The 17,545-nt window shown below is 35.5% G+C and overlaps 1 protein-coding gene across 3 annotated transcripts; it reads left to right on the plus strand.

Annotated features, from left to right (window-relative positions):
- The first annotated feature begins 807 nt into the window (after positions 1-807).
- Positions 808-16,681, plus strand: LOC126928597 (uncharacterized). Of its 3 annotated transcripts, XM_050744239.1 has the most exons (4): positions 808-2,961; positions 5,286-5,467; positions 7,416-7,564; positions 16,422-16,681. In XM_050744239.1, exons 2-4 carry the CDS (start codon positions 5,386-5,388, stop codon positions 16,593-16,595), a joined length of 405 nt encoding a protein of 134 aa, XP_050600196.1. In that variant the 5' UTR covers positions 808-2,961; positions 5,286-5,385; the 3' UTR covers positions 16,596-16,681. The 3 variants fall into 3 exon arrangements, 2 of the variants coding, with proteins under 2 accessions (XP_050600196.1, XP_050600195.1); XM_050744238.1 differs by lacking the exon at positions 808-2,961 and having other exon boundaries at positions 5,119-5,467; XR_007716827.1 differs by lacking the exons at positions 808-2,961; positions 16,422-16,681 and adding an exon at positions 7,710-8,867 and having other exon boundaries at positions 5,124-5,467.
- The last annotated feature ends 864 nt before the right edge of the window (positions 16,682-17,545 follow it).

Here is a 17,545-nt window from a genome sequence, read left to right on the forward strand (position 1 = left end):
GTTGTTCTCCTTAGTCGCCACGTATTATAGAGACGACATTCATAGTCACCAGTTGCCTTCGCTAATAGTTTCTTGTTGTCTGTAGTTAGTTCTCGTCATCGCTATGTATTCCATCAACCACGTAAAATTTAACATATAGGATTTTATTCTTTTTTATTCTTTCTGTAGATTTAAGATTAAGATTCTTTAAGTAATATGAATTTAAGTAACTATTTTATGATACAATAAAGTGGAAAAACGATTATTTTACGTAACGTAATTTTTTAAAGAACTTTGAATTTAAAGGATTCAGATAGATATCTTAAACGTAATTAAACCCTCCATATCGTAACAAATTAAAAGAAATTGCGCAAGAAAGTACAAATACATTTAATGCATAAAACATATATTTAAAATCCAAATGTAGGCGTTGACGCGTGCGTGCTACATGTTCGAAACGTTCGTTACATCGGCGATAAAATTTGTACGAATTTGACGAAGAAGCTTAACATATGGTGTGCTTCAAGACGACAGTAAAAAGTGTTGGCGGATTTTTCGAAATTTCTTCCATTCTTAATAAAAATATATTGTATAAATATAGTAGGATTTTTCAAATTTAAATAGTTATAATGATTTGAAACTTTACAATTCGGTACGGTTCTGTTTTATCCTTTGAATATACCTGCCATTTTCATATCTCCTTTTAACTAAACTAAATATTTGGAAATCCTATAATTTGTACACTTCTATTTGTGAATAAGATCGATGAAATTAAAGCGTAACTATGCTTTCAATAATGGCTTCGATGTATTGCTCGCCATTATGGCGGATTAACGTCTCTAAGTGATCGACCTTAATCACTAAATGGCAGCCGCGATTCAGTGGTAGAGCCTTACACATGACGGACATTGCAAGCGCTTGTAAGACGTCTATTGTGAAACGTTTCCAATCGCATCGGTTACGACGACGGTGAAATCCGAATAGAAATATATATCGCGTATCGCTTCAGCCTGACATGTCTTAAAATAGAATCACAATTTTTCGTTCTTTAAAAAAAAAAAAAAAGAAAAAAAGTCTATAAAAATTATATGCAAATAAAATAGATAAATGGATAAATGGTTGTACAAATTTATAAAACAGATATTACAAATATACGTAAATAAATTATATATTTATAAATTGTTTGTTTAAATATCTGTTTGTTTAAATAAATAAAAGGGATATTTACGACTTACAATGAACGTAGTCCTGTTTTTAGTTTTAAACAAAGCAAAAACGGATAACAACTTTTTAAAATGTAAAACTCAACGCAACAGTGGTTTTTTTAAATTAATCAATAACGTTCAAAGTTAATTAATTTAGAGTGGTTTGTACATTTTGTATGCTCGCCGTATTTTAACGTTTGATGTGTAACGTTTGATGTAGTACTTGATGCCCGAAAAATCGAAAAGTAATTAAATTTGATCGTTTCGTCGAATTTACAAGTGTGTATATTCGTGTGAAATCCTATGTGCTTGTGTATGCTGATGTGAAAGGCGGTAATATATTTTTCTTTTTTCGATTATTGTTGTCAACTTTTGTGTGGAATAAATCAATTCCGTGAATAGAAGTGCAATAATCAATACAGCTTACTATGAAATGATAGCACAACAACAGTACATATCGCCATTGACGTCAGCTTCACAAAATTTCTCGAATATCGAGGTTGTCCATTTGGGTTAAGAATTTATTTCCAAAATGCCACAAGCACGAATATCTTATGGAAATTTCCACTGTAATTTTTAATAATCAGATTCCATATTGTATGCTACGATTCGAGGAAAATCCGCAGCTAATATTCCGCTATTATTATCTTTGCTGCCTTTGAATACCATAAATAGTCGTCCGTAAATTTTAAAAGATTTTCTGTCGCATACTTATATTGTGTATTTTAGTCTTAAGGTGCGGGTCCTGTTCAATTAATTGAAAGTGATGAAACTGTAATGGGTCACGATAGTCAAATATTAAAAATGGTCTCGTTGGCTACATTTAAAATCTTTACGAGATATATATGCATAGTACGTTGCTACTAGCAACGGGTAGCGATGAGCAATAGAGAACAGTACCTTCCTTATCTCGTCGTGATTATGTACATACCAGTAATGCACAGTACTCGTACTGAATATCTTACAACATCTACATAGATTTTCAGATTTGTTTCGAATATTACCAGCATAACCATGATAGTAGAATTCTGTTACAGTATTAATTCTATAGTGCCGTTATGCATAATACAGCCCTAAAATGTTTCTACGAATATACGAATATTTTCGTCAGCTACTATATTCCAACCATGGCTTATTATGAAAGGAAATATATAACGAAATTACTTGTTTCTTTTAGACTAAATTAGTTTAATTTGAATAATTTTAGTAATTGTGTAGGATCGAACAACAACTTATCATTAGCTTCACTCGAGACTTGATTGCACGTAGCAACGTAATTGCGTTGGAACTGAGGGTAGAAAACAATGTCAACCGTTAGACGCGTCTGTCTGGCGAATGTGTAACGCGTGAATAATAGATGGCGTGAACCCTACTTATAGCTGTCTCGGCTTATATCGTAGCATTCAACCTAGGGTATAACGATAGGGATCATTAGAAGTTCAAAGGCCGGCTGATCAGCCTCATTTTGTTCCATTTTTTAATCAAGCGATGAATCGACAAATTGTACAGATTTCGATGGTTATCACAGTTCTCTGGGAATTTTAAAGCGCGGTTCGTCGAATTTAGTCGGATTGGCTACAGACTCTTTTACGAGCAGCTTGAAACTCGATCTAGTTTCGAGAAAATGAAAAATTCGTTTTATCTCTTTGCTTCCCTGTTCCTTCCTTCCTCTTTTTTTTTTCTTTTTGCTTTTTACATTGCGTTAAGACCGGCTAAATAATATTGATTGCCATGGACGTTGGCTGGTTTAAAATCACTGACATCGACCATAACAAAAGTAAGTTTGATGATCATTTATCTGGGCCGCTGTTATTCGACTTGAGCTCTGCGCATTTGTTAATATTGTTCTAGTAGGGATGAGATATTAAAAATTTAAAATAACTTCGATTAAAATTATATTATAAAAATTATATTACATTAACGTTTAGAAGTCAATAAAGTGGAAAGAATTATAAAAGAATTATAAAAGAATAAATTATATTACAAGGAAACAATACGGCTAGGTAATTTGAAACATTCTGGCTAAAATTGCATTCTTTCAAAGTTAGGACGTACAGTATTTACAAAGTAGATTAAGTATCAAATGGGGTACTTAAGAAAATTCATGTTATCATTATTTAGTAAACATTTTCAGGTAATAGCCTTCTGCAAAAGCTGCTTTACGTTACGTTAACCTATTCATTATTAATATTAATCATATTGTTCTTATCTCCTAGGGGCATAACGATCCATTTTTATATCGTGTTAAAGCTAAATTTCTATTAGATTGTCGTAAAATTTTCTTTCGTTTTGTAAAGAAATGATAGATACACAACATTTTTTGTTTTATGTTATTTTTTATTAAATTGGAGAAAGGTGGATCGCACATAATTCAATAAAATAATATAAAGCAAAAGATATCGTACATCTATCATTTCTTAATAAAACGAAAGAAACTTTTGGAACAACCTAATATTTCTCTACAACGACACTTCTACAATGTTAAAATATTTGATAAAAATATTTGATAAAAATATGAAGAAATTCTAATATTGATTTAAACGTATCGATTTATTTACTTTTCGCTGCCAGAAATTGTTAATTATGATTTCCACTTAAAAGCGTATTTCATATTATGAGGATAAATGATCAAATTCATCTCTAATATACACATTAGAGAGTCATTTATAGCTGCAATCCTGTTTACCGCTCATATTCCTGGAACTCGATAATTCACTAGGTGATTGCTTTAACCGAGCAGAATACATCCATAAATAATTAATCGCTATTAATATTCCATCGACTTTTGAAAATCCCCGATGTGATCTATTTCACGTGATGAGAATACGTGTAAAGTGAGGTTATTGCTTGATTACCTTTAGTCGAATAAATCGAGTGATTCAAATTATAATGGGGAAGAAAGTCAAAACTATGTATATTATTTTTTTCAATTTTTATGTATCATTTGACGGAAGGAAATTTGGTAAGTAAGGTTCACCTTTTTTAATGTCAATGATTTTGAGATATGTTATTAAGCTCCAAATTCTAAGCAATCTTCTATATATATATATATATAACATACGTATAATAGCCAAAGTTCAACTCCCAAGTATACGCAAAGCTTTTATTTTCAATTTATGCGATACCACTATGTTCCATGAATTTATTTGCTAACGGTATTGAAACAAATAACAAGCAGAGGACGAACTATCCGTGAACTGTTTTGCCAACGAGTACGCTTCCAATATTTTCTGTTTGAGAAAACACACTTGTTGCTGTTGCAACTCCAAATATTTTTACAGCCGACGCTTTTGCCATGAATCATCGGCTAATATATAAAATAGAGAAAAGCCATAGTTGATTGTAATGGAAATTTAGAAAACCTCAAACTCGATATAGAAGGGAAAAATAAAGGAAAGGAAGGGAGAGATAATTGGAAGCTTGGGGCCAGGTTTAATTCACTGAAACCGGGCTGCTTGTGTCATCACGAAACAGAATTGCCAGTACGTCATTTCTGTGCACCCGTCCTCGTAAAAACGGTTTCACTCGTTAAGAAAAAACGAATAGGCGGTGAAGAGAGAAAAAAGCAGACAGAGAGCGCTTTTAAAAAGCTGACGAAGCGTGCGTTGCCACAACGAGACACACGGTGCTATTTGTCGTTTTAAATTGCGCCGCAACTTGTTTTTGAGATCTTTGCTAGAGACATGTGAAAACACGTTGGAAGTATATTTCTTGTTTTTATGGAATTTAGCTGGAAAATGAAAAATAACGTAAAACATGTACTTACGACTTACAGAGTAATTGAATGTATACACTATAATAACCAGCGATTTAAGGCTTTAAAAGATTTTAAAAGATCGAAAGAAAAGAAAAGAAAAGAAGAAAGATAATATGTTGTGGCAGTCTAACTCGATTTAAGGAAATAGAGAGGGAGGGGGGGGGGGGCAAAGCTTGTTAATCTGGAAAGAATACAAGCATCAATTTCAAGCACTTATAGGGAATCAAGCGGGCTTGTTAAGGTCGTAAGTTGGACAATTATCCCGTGTTAGGTTCAATCAGCTTAGTCCTACACAAAATTGATCCAATCATGTGAAAACAAATGTATTCTGATTTTTGTCGCAGATATTTCTGGTCTACGCACTCCAGTGACCGCACAACAGATATTGAAACACCTGATTTTCACCTATTCTACAGCGACAACATTTCTTGATTTTTTACAACCATGAAGAATTCGTACTCGGAAATACTTGCAATGCTCATCTGCTTGCAGGTTATTTTCGTCACTTTCTTCCCGTTAGGGGCTGGTAAGTTGATACTGATTAATTATACCATCGAAATTCTATATAACGGCTACAAAAAATATTTGCATCATTACCCTCATTTCCTAACGAAGCGCGTTTTTTTTACCAAGTTTTATATTTCATTTCATAGTATCAAATCTCTGTAGTTACACGAAAGTATTAAATGATAGGAAACTTGATATACACGAATTTAATTAATTAATAGGTTAGTCGATATACAGCCATTATTATTTCATGTGAAATATTACAACGTCAAAAACTTAACGTTCCTGTACGTACAGTATTAATCACAAATTGTAAGAATGTTTACTGATAAGCAAAATAGATAATATGGAAAACGCAGACCTATGGAAAGAGAATTCCTGACATTAGACAGGAATACGCGATTGCACGAAATATTTTATGGTATGTCTAACATGGAGAATATATGCGGCAAAGTACGAAAAATTCATCCTGAGATATGTATACGACCTACGCGGTACGGGACGTGTTATAAATGGTTTCCGCCACTCAGCCGTATTTGAATTTGTGAACACGATCGAACAAATGACGCGACAATTATTAATTGCCGTCTCTGCCTTAGTAACGATTCGCGTTGGAACGAGGTCGAATCGTTCCGATTCCACGCGCGATTAACAAATAATTACAGTGGACATCAATTACTTGGATGACCTTCGTCATTTCAGCTTAAAACGATTAATTTGATCAAACCAACCAATTATTTCAATTAATACAATCTGCACTTTAAATTCGCACGTCTTGTGTATACACACCGGGCCAGAGAAAAGTTTTCATTCGTTCGAGTAGAACCTTCGTAGTCCTTGAGGACGCGTGTCGCTTCTCGTGCACCTAAAGTTTCGTTCAAATTAACCGATTTATTTGAATTCGAGCGAGTGAAAACCTCTTTGTCACCGTGAGTTTGTTACTTAATTCATACTCTTAGATGCCCTTTGCTTTCAATCTCTTACATCCATTCTTAATTAGTCAAGTCGTTCGACTTTTGACAAGTATTTTAAAACCATTTTACTAGCACGAACCTACTTTTTTACTTGAGATTATCCGCTATTTTTATTCAAATGTTTATGTACGTATATACACTTTTGAATTTTAAACGAACCTTCTATTATACCTATATCCTTTAAGTGCCGTTTTAAGTTTCAAGAGACTTTAACTCGGATAGCTCGACTTGGAGTTCTAACGTATACTGTAAAGCACACTTGCGAAGTAAAACAGCAAACACGATATAAAAACTTTTTCCCCATGTAAGAAATCGAATAACCTATTTCAACGGTGCTTTAATCTCATCGATGAAGCATCGATGCAACGAAGAAGCATCGTGATAGCCGCAATGCGGATCCGTTGAACAAAAATTTCCTGGTACGGTCGTTTTCGTAATGTTATTAACCGTTTTAGTGTCGGATGTTTCAAGACTCCGTATCGGTTTGTGCTATGCAGCGCGATAGCGCTTCGTTCATTTATTTGCGAGGAGTACCGATCGACGCGATCGCGTTGCCCTTTTTCATCCTGTTTTTTTCATCGAAATATACCGTTCGACGTGCTCGCGCTTCATTTCATCGGTTATACTGGAAGCGTTACAACAAACACTCAAAAGTTTGCGAAATATTTATGCTCTGCGTTTCGTTTGCGTGATAACATTCTATAATGCAGGATTTGGTTTTCCGATTCAAGAGGTAATTTTTTATATTGGTTTTTTTTTTTATTTGGTTTATGATTATTTGAAAAACAAGTAATTACGAGAGGAAACTCTGATATGACTCACGACGAGCACGCTTGAGCGCGGTGCGAATTAATGATCGTGACCATACATCGTGGCACAATTTACCACGGTACGCGAATAGAGCGATCACGCTGCGTGGCGTTAAAACGGTTAGCGTAACTGCGCGTACGATTGTCGAGTGGCAAAGATATTGACGCTGGTAATCGTTTTCAGCGGCTTTAGGAAAACACTGTACTGATTTCGAAGGAGAAGTTGTCTCGCATGGAATGATGTATGTGCCGGGACCATCGGTTTGCAACCTCTGCTTCTGTTACCATTCGGAGCCAAAATGGTGCCGGGCTATCTTCTGTTCACCTCCTTTTGTAAGTATATGCTCATTCTAAGAGCAACCAGCTTAACACAACCATGAGAAACTAAAGTACACCGTTAACGCTTTTATGCTGGTCGTTAAAACACATGCTGCGCGAATAGGGTACACAGCGATTCATTTAACTCGCCTTGAATTAGTTTTAGAAAGACAAACATGGACAGGGATAATTTTTGTCACGAGCCGTTCAATTTATTCGTTCATTAGAACGAATTAATTTACACCTGCTGAGATCGCGATTGATGTGACAAATTTGAAATCTTGTTCCATATAAATATTTTTAAACAAGCACGTCGTAAGCTTTGTATATTTTTTAATCGCAACGAAACTGTTCAGAGAAATGCTGAAATTATTAATTAGAAAAGGAGATTTCTACGCATCGTTGTAAAAGTGTCAGGGAAAATATTGGTGAAACAGTTACGTTGTTACAAGTTCTACAAGAAGAAATATTGAAAATCACGTTCCACTTATTCAGTTGCACGTGTAAAAGGTATCTTGCGTTCGCGCAAAAAATCTCTGAAGGATACATGCTTTATAATAATTGGAGTGTCGAAGTTGTTACGCGGATCGGCGTACACGTACCTTTTAATGAAACTAGGTTACTCATTCGTTATTCGTTCCTAATTTTCAGCTTCACGATTTTTACGCAATAAAATTTTATACACCTGTTCGGTTTATAAATGATTCAATTCAAATTTAACAGAATTAAAGTTGAAATAATCATTTGTACTTCATTAAAAGGTTCTTTCAGCATCTCGTTTTAATAGTTTTATTGGTAATATTTTGTTAATCGTTATATTTAAATGGAGTTTTTCAAAGGAGAGACATTTTAAGGTAGGAAATGGACATACATTTATAATAAGAATTCAGAAGAAAGAATATTTCATACAGAGAGAAATATTCCGTCTGTATGTATAAATAACTACGCTATGAATTTTATATGTATCGGATATTCCTTCTGGTTAATGTATCTGATGTTTTTTCACGCGAGGTAGCGTATATTTGCATCTATATGTCTCTTCGTTTCTCAGTAGTAAAACTTAGCATTCATGCGGCTGATAAGTAGTTACGCACTGACAACGAGAAACATAAAATGAGTAAGAAGCATGAGACATTCTATAAGAAAAATAAAGTTGTTTTTATCTTTCATTGCATATTCGTCAGAATATTGTTAATAAATATTTAAGTTAAGATTTCAGTTGAAATAAATACATAGGATTAGACATTTATTTATATATGTATCTATGAACGCATTTGACATAAAATTTTGATAACGACTAAAATTATATATTCTGATATTAAATTAATTTAATGAGAATAAAAAACTAATTTTTTTAAACGAGATTTTGTATAAAGTTATATTTATTAGGAAAAGTTCGTTCATCCCTTTATAATATGATAGGATTACAGACTCATAGCTGTGTAAATCATTTCGTGGAATAGTACATGTGTGCGTGTGTGTTCTAAGTTTTTATTATAAAAATGCTAAATGTACTAGGAGACGTTTTTAAAAATTCATAAATTTTTCTTCATCAAACATATCAATCGTTATATTGAAAAGTTAATTATCTTTTATTTGTTTCGAGCTGCACATTGATTGAGACATTCGTGTTGGTTATAATTGCGAATTTAACGCAACGAAGTTGTTTGAATCCCTTGCGAGCATGTAAATATATCGTCGAATTAATAGGTCAATTACTTGAGGTTGGAATTGAAAGAAAGGGAAAGGTGGAGGAGAAGTCTTGCGTTTGAATGCGGGACACTTTTAAAGCCCACAGTTCGCTGAAATTGCCAGAGAATTCAATTAAATGGCAAATTAAACCATCGAACTGAATCTGTTTCCAATCGCGAGCTTAGAAGTTCTATCCTTTGAATTTTTATGTCAGTCAACTTTCTTTTTGTACGTACGGTAACGAATATAATTCATGAATTAATGAAGTATGTAATTGGATGAAAGTTCTTCTTCCTGGATTTAGTTTAGACTGAAAAAAGAAAAATTGAGGAGAGGAAAATGCTGTTACGCATACCGAGTGATGCGGATCACTGGGTTATGTGCGACTCGGGCGGATGTTGTTGCCATACCCACTAAAAACCCCTCCTCCTTTTTCCTTTGCTTTGAGGACAGACAACCCCAGACAACAAAACCTGTCGGCAGTCATCAGGTTGTCCTTTCATGCCCCGTCGTATCTTCTTCTTCGGGCAGTTATTCTGTATATTCTGTATTGCTCTCGTCATCTTCTCAGCTAGTTCAGAATACTGGGCTGATCTCCTTCTGTGGTTCTTTGTTGTCTTGTATCTCTGCCTTCACTGCTCCGAGTAGTTGTTGTTGCTCTCGTTCTCCTCCTTGCCTCCTTCAAGGCCTTCGCTGTCACCCTCCTGTGAGACATGACGGTCTTGCGAAATTGCCTGAATTTATCCCAGCTCTCGTTCTTGGCGGTCACCGTGGCGATCAGATTGTCCACGTCTATCTTCTCGCCAAGAGCGTCCTCCAGCTCAATCCTCCTGTCCGTTCACTTCGGGCACGTGAAGAGGGCGTGCTCTGCATCGTCGTTAGGGTCTCCACAGTCGAGACAGTTGCTGTCGCTGCTCTTGCCAATCCTCTCTCTATAGACACCAAAACTCCTGTAGAGGTGGCCGTGTGTGCGTTATATATTTATTGGATGTGCGTGATAGTTGTAGTAGTTGGGCCTGGTCCGCTGTAATTGTCACTGGGGGCTGTAGATGTCGCTGCCGTCGTCCGACACTAGTTAGTGTCGAGTGGTGGTATTTGGCTTGTCGAGTGCCGCCACACTCCCATTCCCGGTTAACAGCTGCATGGTGTGATGATCGATGTCCATCTTCTTTTTGGTAAATAGCAGCGCACTCGGCATTAATTTCCTTGCGCCTCCAGTTCCTCCTTCAGCTCGTTGCCGTCATCCGCGCCGATCCTGGTCTTATGGATCTTGTTCCTCTCGTAAGTCTCTCCGAGCATCTTTATCTTTATGTAGATCGGGAGATTCCCGGTCAACACGCAATGTGCCGCGTGGGAGACGGTACGGTATGCCGTCGTTGTTATGCACAGGGCCGTTCGTTGTGCCCGTTTCAGCTTCTTCCTGTTCTTATCGGTATTCGCTAAGCTAATTCTTCTTTCTGAACCCATACTGCCTCCGATGGAACGGGTCCGTTCCGATGCATCTCTCGATGATCTTCTTAAAGCATTTTTCCCAGATCTTGCTCATGGCTGGGAGTATGCTTATCGGCCGGTACGCGTTAGGGAGACTGGGATCCTTTCCTGGCTTCCTTAGCAATATTACTCTGGCCGTCTTCCAGCAGTCTGGTTCCAGCTTGCTTCCAGCTCCTGCGTCCAGCAGTCCAGGAGTCTTCCATCGACTCCTGCAGCCTTCTTGGTGTTCATTCTTCCGGCGGCATCGACGACATCGCCTTCGCCGATGACGACGCTGAAGCTGATGTCTTCTTCTTCTTCGGTCTCTGCCTCTTCGCGGCCCTCGTAATGGGAGGGTCCGTGTCCCATGGTGAATAGCCTCTGTAGGACTGATTCCACCATGTCGATCGGCATGTCGTTGGTTGGTTTCTTGCTTTTGCATCTCCTCATGACTGTGCGATAGGGTTTGCCTTCTTGCTTTTCTGTATGGATGGAAACGCGTTCGAAAAGTAGAACGGAGTAATTAGCGATGCACGATCCCAGGCTGGTGAATATTTTTCCATCGGGAGAAGTCAGGTCGAGCGATACAAGATTTATATGCTCGTTCTGCCAGTTATTTCAACGTCTGTTACGCGATAGAAAATGAACATAAATGAATAATAAATGTATTACAGCCATAAAGATTGCTTGATGTACGCCACCGTATTTCCCCTATTTCTCCGATACAATTTTCCTTTTTTTTTTCTTTGCCAAACACTTTACTAATCGGTACGTATTCGAATTATCCTCAATTATTCTCGGTTGTTTCCGTTTCCTTTGGATTTACATAAGTACTCGTTTGATGTACGTGCAGAGTGAGATAATAACTATTAACAGCTATAAAATAAGAAGCGAAAATACGTTGAAACTCGACTTCTAGATTCGCGAGACTTTGCAGAGCTTCGAAACTCTCGTGTTTCAAACCTAATAAAAAGTTGTAGAGGGAGAATTACATTGCGAGATCTGTTAAGGAAAATCGTATCGTTGTAACAGGATTATTTCAGCGAGGGAAATTCCGTGTTGCGTGTAACGCGTTGCAAAGCCATGAGCTTTCTTTCGGGTTAATATACATAATCGCCTTATCGAACTTTCCATCTCACACGTGAATTTTGCATTTCAATCTTCTTACTTGCAGTCAAGTCCAGTTTAGTGTGACTAAGCTAAATGTTTCAGCCCTTCCAGGTAGAATATGTTTTATAGAGAGACGTACAACTCTATGAAGAGGAGATCAATAAATTGGGTTATCTTTAAATCACTGACAATTATTTCATCGACACGATTTCACCGACAGCGAATTCACCGGCAATGTCTATCAAAGTTTATTTACCGATACACCGAGTGAAATCACCCACAATCATTTCACCAATATTCTCCTTCGTCGATAATTATCATGCTTGCCACTACATGTTATCGTTGATTATATGTCTTTATTTACACATTCGTTTACGCGCATAACGAGATAAACGAAGAAACGAAAATGATATGTTGTCATGATGTATTGTTAAATTACTAAATAACACGAGTTATATATCTACCTACATGAAAGCTTCTAAATATCAATTATAATTCATGAAAGCACACAAGCTATTTTGCTATACACAAATAGAATTATAAGGAAATGTTACGTGCTAATGATTTAACGAAATCTATTCCTCTGTACATTTGACATTTCTGTATTATTACTTGTGTACTTTCTGCTCTTATTTACGTCATCGGAAGTAAAAATACGTTAAGCGAATCAGCTAATCTATTTGAGATATTCAATGGCTCGGTCTTCTCTTATGCGACTACCAAGTAGAAGATAAGTTCCTGGTTATATAACATTTTATAACATCCAAATTAACTATTTTTTTTCTTTTTCTTTTTCTTTTTCTTTTTCTTTTTCTTTTTCTTTTTCTTTTTCTTTCTCTTTTTCTTTCTCTTTTTCTTTTTTTCCCCCTTTTTCTTTTTCTTTTTTTTTTACGTGGGGGAAATCCGCTCGGACACGAAGCCACTTCTTAAGTGGCGTGGTAGTGAACATCCAAATTAACTGGGGCACTAATTAGCTGAAGCTTCTAGTCAAACCAGGTATCAGTCTTTGTACGCAAAGGCATTCATTACAATCGTTTAATGTTTGAAGAAACACCGTTACAAATTCGTGATATAGGAGAAAGCGATTCAAAACTCGGATTCATTTGTTGGAACGACGCCGTGGGCAAAAGTACATAATGGAAAACTTTCTTCCAAGACCAATTGATAGCGCTGACGTAATTAAAATGTGACGATATTGCCAGCGACGTTTCTCCAAATAGACGACTAACTTATTTACGAATTGCCGTAACACGATTGCCGCTGGTAATACGGTTAGTAATCACTTTATTGAATTTTCGCTTGACGTGACATCGTCGAGTTCCTAGAGAGATTCTTCTCCCTTGTAAAACTATGTTCCTGCAACGACTGTATTTGTTGAATTACCGTTCGTGAACAAGTCCTTCTCTTTATTACGTGTAATAGATTCTTCTTTTTAAGTTTTAATTTACGTTGGTAATTTTCTATAATTTATTACTCGAATATGGTAATTTTTTCTTAAAAAGTTTGCTTTTTCTACAATTATTTTACGACGAAACCCATCAAAAACATGATGTATCTATATATACCCTCAAATATTATCGGTTTATTCTCAAGCTATAGTTTAATTTCGGAAATTGCCAATTAAAATCATAAAAAAAAGACACACAGAAAGTTCGTTAAAATATTCGATTTTCCAATCAAGATATAGAATTTATTCGAGTAATATAGATTACAGTAGCGATGGTGACGGCAACGATGAATGGACTGATTCTTCGTGCGAAAATAAATTGGAAGCGCAGAAGGATGCATTGTTTCAGGGAATATCGATTTTCAAGCATGGTTTTAAAGTACGTGTGCGCGTGACTAGGTTTGTTAATTAATGCCGCTCCCAGGTTTTCAATATATAAATGTGACACCTACATATCTTTAAGCTTAAAACAATTGGACTAAGAATTTCGTTAAATTTAAATCAATATTTATCTTTTTAAACGCAACAATATTTTTAATGACAACTTCACGTGTAAATCAAGTGCATACATATTCGATCGTTCTTGAAAACCTGATTCTCTGCGAAGAGAAAAAATCCTTGAATAAAGATTTGATCTACGTTTTATATGCTACGTTTTACATCCACCTCTTTTCAGATATACCTCTCTATTTAAAATCATAGATCGTCACACTCTATAGGTATTTCCTTGAAAAGGTTAAAGTCGTTCTGTATAAAACCCAATTCAAAGGGGAAGGAAATTCTGCGAAAAATTCTTTCAGATTTCCCTATGTTTGAGCTCGAATCAAAGCAATCCTGTATAATAGGATAGGATGATAGGATGATTCTGTATTATTCCTTGTGTACTTTCTGTTCCTGTTATTTACAATAGGATGATTATGCGTTTAACTTCTCATAGAATCTCTCTGATTCCGTATGATATCATCAGTGTTTTTGAAATATGTTATTAATGTCGTGACGTCAACCGTTTCCAGTGCAAATTCAATTTTGAATCGCAATTTCCACGTTTGCGTGGCAAAAGCGTAAAATCGATAACGCACGCAAACATGTCTTCTTTGCTAATGGCGTACTATAAATATAAATATTTGAATAAATATTGCGAATTTCATATTGCTAAAAGATTTATACTATTTGTTCGTAAATAATCGTCGGATCTATATTTAAGTTGAAACTGCTGCATTAGATCTCTTTTCTTACTTAAAATTATTTGGATTGGTAACTTGGATGCAACATGTAATTTATTCTTCTTTTATAAATAGTGTACAGAAGATATCAATTCAGAGAAATGGAAGGAAAGTCTAAAAGCAAAGAAAATCTACAGGAAGATAAAACGTTCGAGCCTTGACAGGCTATATAAGATGCTAAGTAATCTTCCTAGTCCTGCAGTTCTTTCTATTTTCATCAATAATTATTGGTATATGTTAGGAATGCAATTAGAATTTTTGTCCTCAAGCAAAGTATAATTTCAATTTTGTATGTAAACCAAAATATTAAATATCAAATAACCATCAAATAAAATTATATTGTATGGACTACTGTTTCTTTAAATATTTGAATATTTGGTAAATATTGTTTATTTAAATATTTTAAATTGCATGAAAAAAAAAATGATGCAAATAAATCATAGGGCATTTTAACCAAAGAGACCAATATCTATTTAACTGTGATTAAATCGTCACCGTTTAACGCTCTATCTCTTTTATTAACTGTGCCTTGTTAAACTACAGAGGATTACAGAGGATGCGTTTTTTTGATAAACAAACGTTCTGACAAATACGGCAGCAAAATCAGATATGTAGATTCTTACAACAGCAGTTATATTGTATGAATTCCGTTTTTCAGAAGCTTTATTTGTGAACGACAATTCGCCAGAGTACGGATTCACTGTAGTTATAGCTGTAGGATCTCTATCTAGTTGACAGATCTGCTTTACGTAAAGCATTCCTGTCTCTTGTTCTACCTTATCGCGATTCTCTCCTCACCTTATACGCTTTGTCGAGGAAAGTAATATCGCTACATATCTCGGCTCCGGTTACAATAATTAGTTTCCGCCTAAACTGTTAGAACCGCGTAGCACGCACCCTACTCTCGTTTATTAAACATTCAGGCCATCTGATCGCATGCGACGAGTTTTATGTTAATCCCGACCAATTACAATATCTTTCTCTCGTTTACAAGGGACGACGAGACTGGCAGTTGCGTGCTTTCCAAAGCAAAAGCCACGATATCTGCATGATAACCTAACCTCAACCGATTTTGTTGTACTATTCTTAAGTGGACTTCGTTTGTACCATTTTCGTAACAAAAATAGAATATCTGGAACACAGCATTCCGTTATGCGATATTGTCAATTTCTAACATCTGAAACATCAGAGATAATTTTTTCCCTACAGTTGTAAATTTGTGTGAAAAATTACGAACATAAAGGTGTTTGGCGCATGTACAGTTCTCCCCACCCCCCTCCCCCCTCCAACCATCATTTGCGTAGACATGCTAGAAAGATCCACTTTTCCACGGTGAAACTGTGTGTATTGTAATTTCATTTTGACAATGGTCCAACATCCGACTATGCATAAATTTAATATTAATATAAGCAGGTTTCATGCCAAGTATTACATATCTAACGTATAAGCACAAGCCCTGGTTTTAAATGCCTTGTAGTAAGACCGAAAAGATTATTCAGTTGGATGTCTGACTCAACATCAATATTTTACTTAGATGATAATACGTCGAGAGCATGTTGGTGGATGGAATGGGAGATGAATGAAGGCTTACTTCTGTAAAATACATAAAATACAAGTCGGAATGAATTTTGCCGCTTGGGGACAGAAAAACAGCTGACTGATACTGTCATACACCTGAATTTATAAAATTTTGAAAATCGATGTAACCTTTGAACTTTATCGTATTCTGTTTCATAGCACAAATTATTCTTCCCGAAATGTACGTTTAGTGTTATAATATATTTGACCAATGGTTCTCAAATACTAGTTTTGCAAAAGCAATGGTGGAATTGCAGCAATTCTTTCTTCTTTCATTCTTTGAATGACCTGGATTTTCGAGTAGTCTAGTGACGATTGATCCGTACAATTAATCGATTTCTTTTTATTACAGAACTGCAAGAAATTCCGCGTTGAACGCCGATGTTGCGAGTTCCAATGCCTGGATGAGGTTGGCACTGAGTATTGGTCCGGATCTGATGTGGTTATCGTCAATGGTTCACCTAAACTTGAAAAACGTAGTGTATTGTGGACGCTGAGCTTAGTGATGGTAATTGTAATATTTTAATTTCTCAATAAAGATTCCGATGGCGCCGTTAACAAAATTCGTACCTTATAAACATCGACGATTAGCTTCAGCCATCGGGAAAAGAAGTAGTGTACAATTTAGTGTGTTAACGAAGAATCATTTGTAACTGAATAATTATACCTCGAGAAGATTATGCCTGAGTAATTATATTTATTCTTACTTTCTTCTCCTTTATTTCATTTGAATAGATTTTTGTATTCAAAGAGAGAGGTATGGTTATATCAGACGGGTTAATTTGTTTTTACATATGTCAAAAGAATGAAAGGAGATGACGATGAATCGGTGACAGGTAGAAAATTGTAATCTGTTGTATTTCCATGGTACTGTAGTTGATTATATTTTGTTCAATATTATTCATATTCTATCATGTAATTTGGGAATATACATACATATACATATATGAAAATATAGTGGTATACTTATCCCCTAATCTTTGTGATTTCTATGAAACTTTTATGATTCATTGTCACTTGTATGAAGGATGGAAATATAAAAAAATTGATAAAATTATTAATAATATTTACAAAGAAAAAGTGAGCTGTTGGATATACAGGGTGGTTGGTAACTGGTAAAAAAAAGAAGTCGAAAATATACAAATTTTTCATTTGAGGCTTTGTTTTCGAGAAAATCGACTTTGAATTTTCGCTCGGTACGCGTGCACTTTATCACGTTTCGTTATAACGGATTTTATTGTAGATTGTGTTTCGATTGACGTTATGTTGATAAACCCTTCCAATATGTTGCACGCGTTGCACGCATACCGATCAAAAATTCAAAGTCGATTTTCTCGAGAATAAAGTCTGGAACGAAAAATTTTTATTCTATATTTTCGACTTCTTTTTTCGAGTAGAATCACCAATTTTCCGCTTGTACTATCAATTACCAACCAGCCTGTATGACAAAATTCTATTTTAGACACGAAACTCGCC

Source organism: Bombus affinis, unplaced genomic scaffold, assembly GCF_024516045.1.
Source record: "Bombus affinis isolate iyBomAffi1 unplaced genomic scaffold, iyBomAffi1.2 ctg00001118.1, whole genome shotgun sequence".
In the NCBI taxonomy this organism is placed as follows: Eukaryota; Metazoa; Arthropoda; class Insecta; order Hymenoptera; family Apidae; genus Bombus; species Bombus affinis.

Excerpts from the sequence above, each read along its gene's own strand:
- LOC126928597 (XM_050744239.1), top strand. The coding sequence starts at position 5,386 with ATGAAGAATTCGTACTCGGAAATACTTGCAATGCTCATCTGCTTGCAG. Across the intron at positions 5,468-7,415 it reads TTTCTTCCCGTTAGGGGCTG|CGGCTTTAGGAAAACACTGT; the intron begins GTAAGTTGATAC and ends AATCGTTTTCAG. Across the intron at positions 7,565-16,421 it reads TCTTCTGTTCACCTCCTTTT|AACTGCAAGAAATTCCGCGT; the intron begins GTAAGTATATGC and ends TTTTTATTACAG.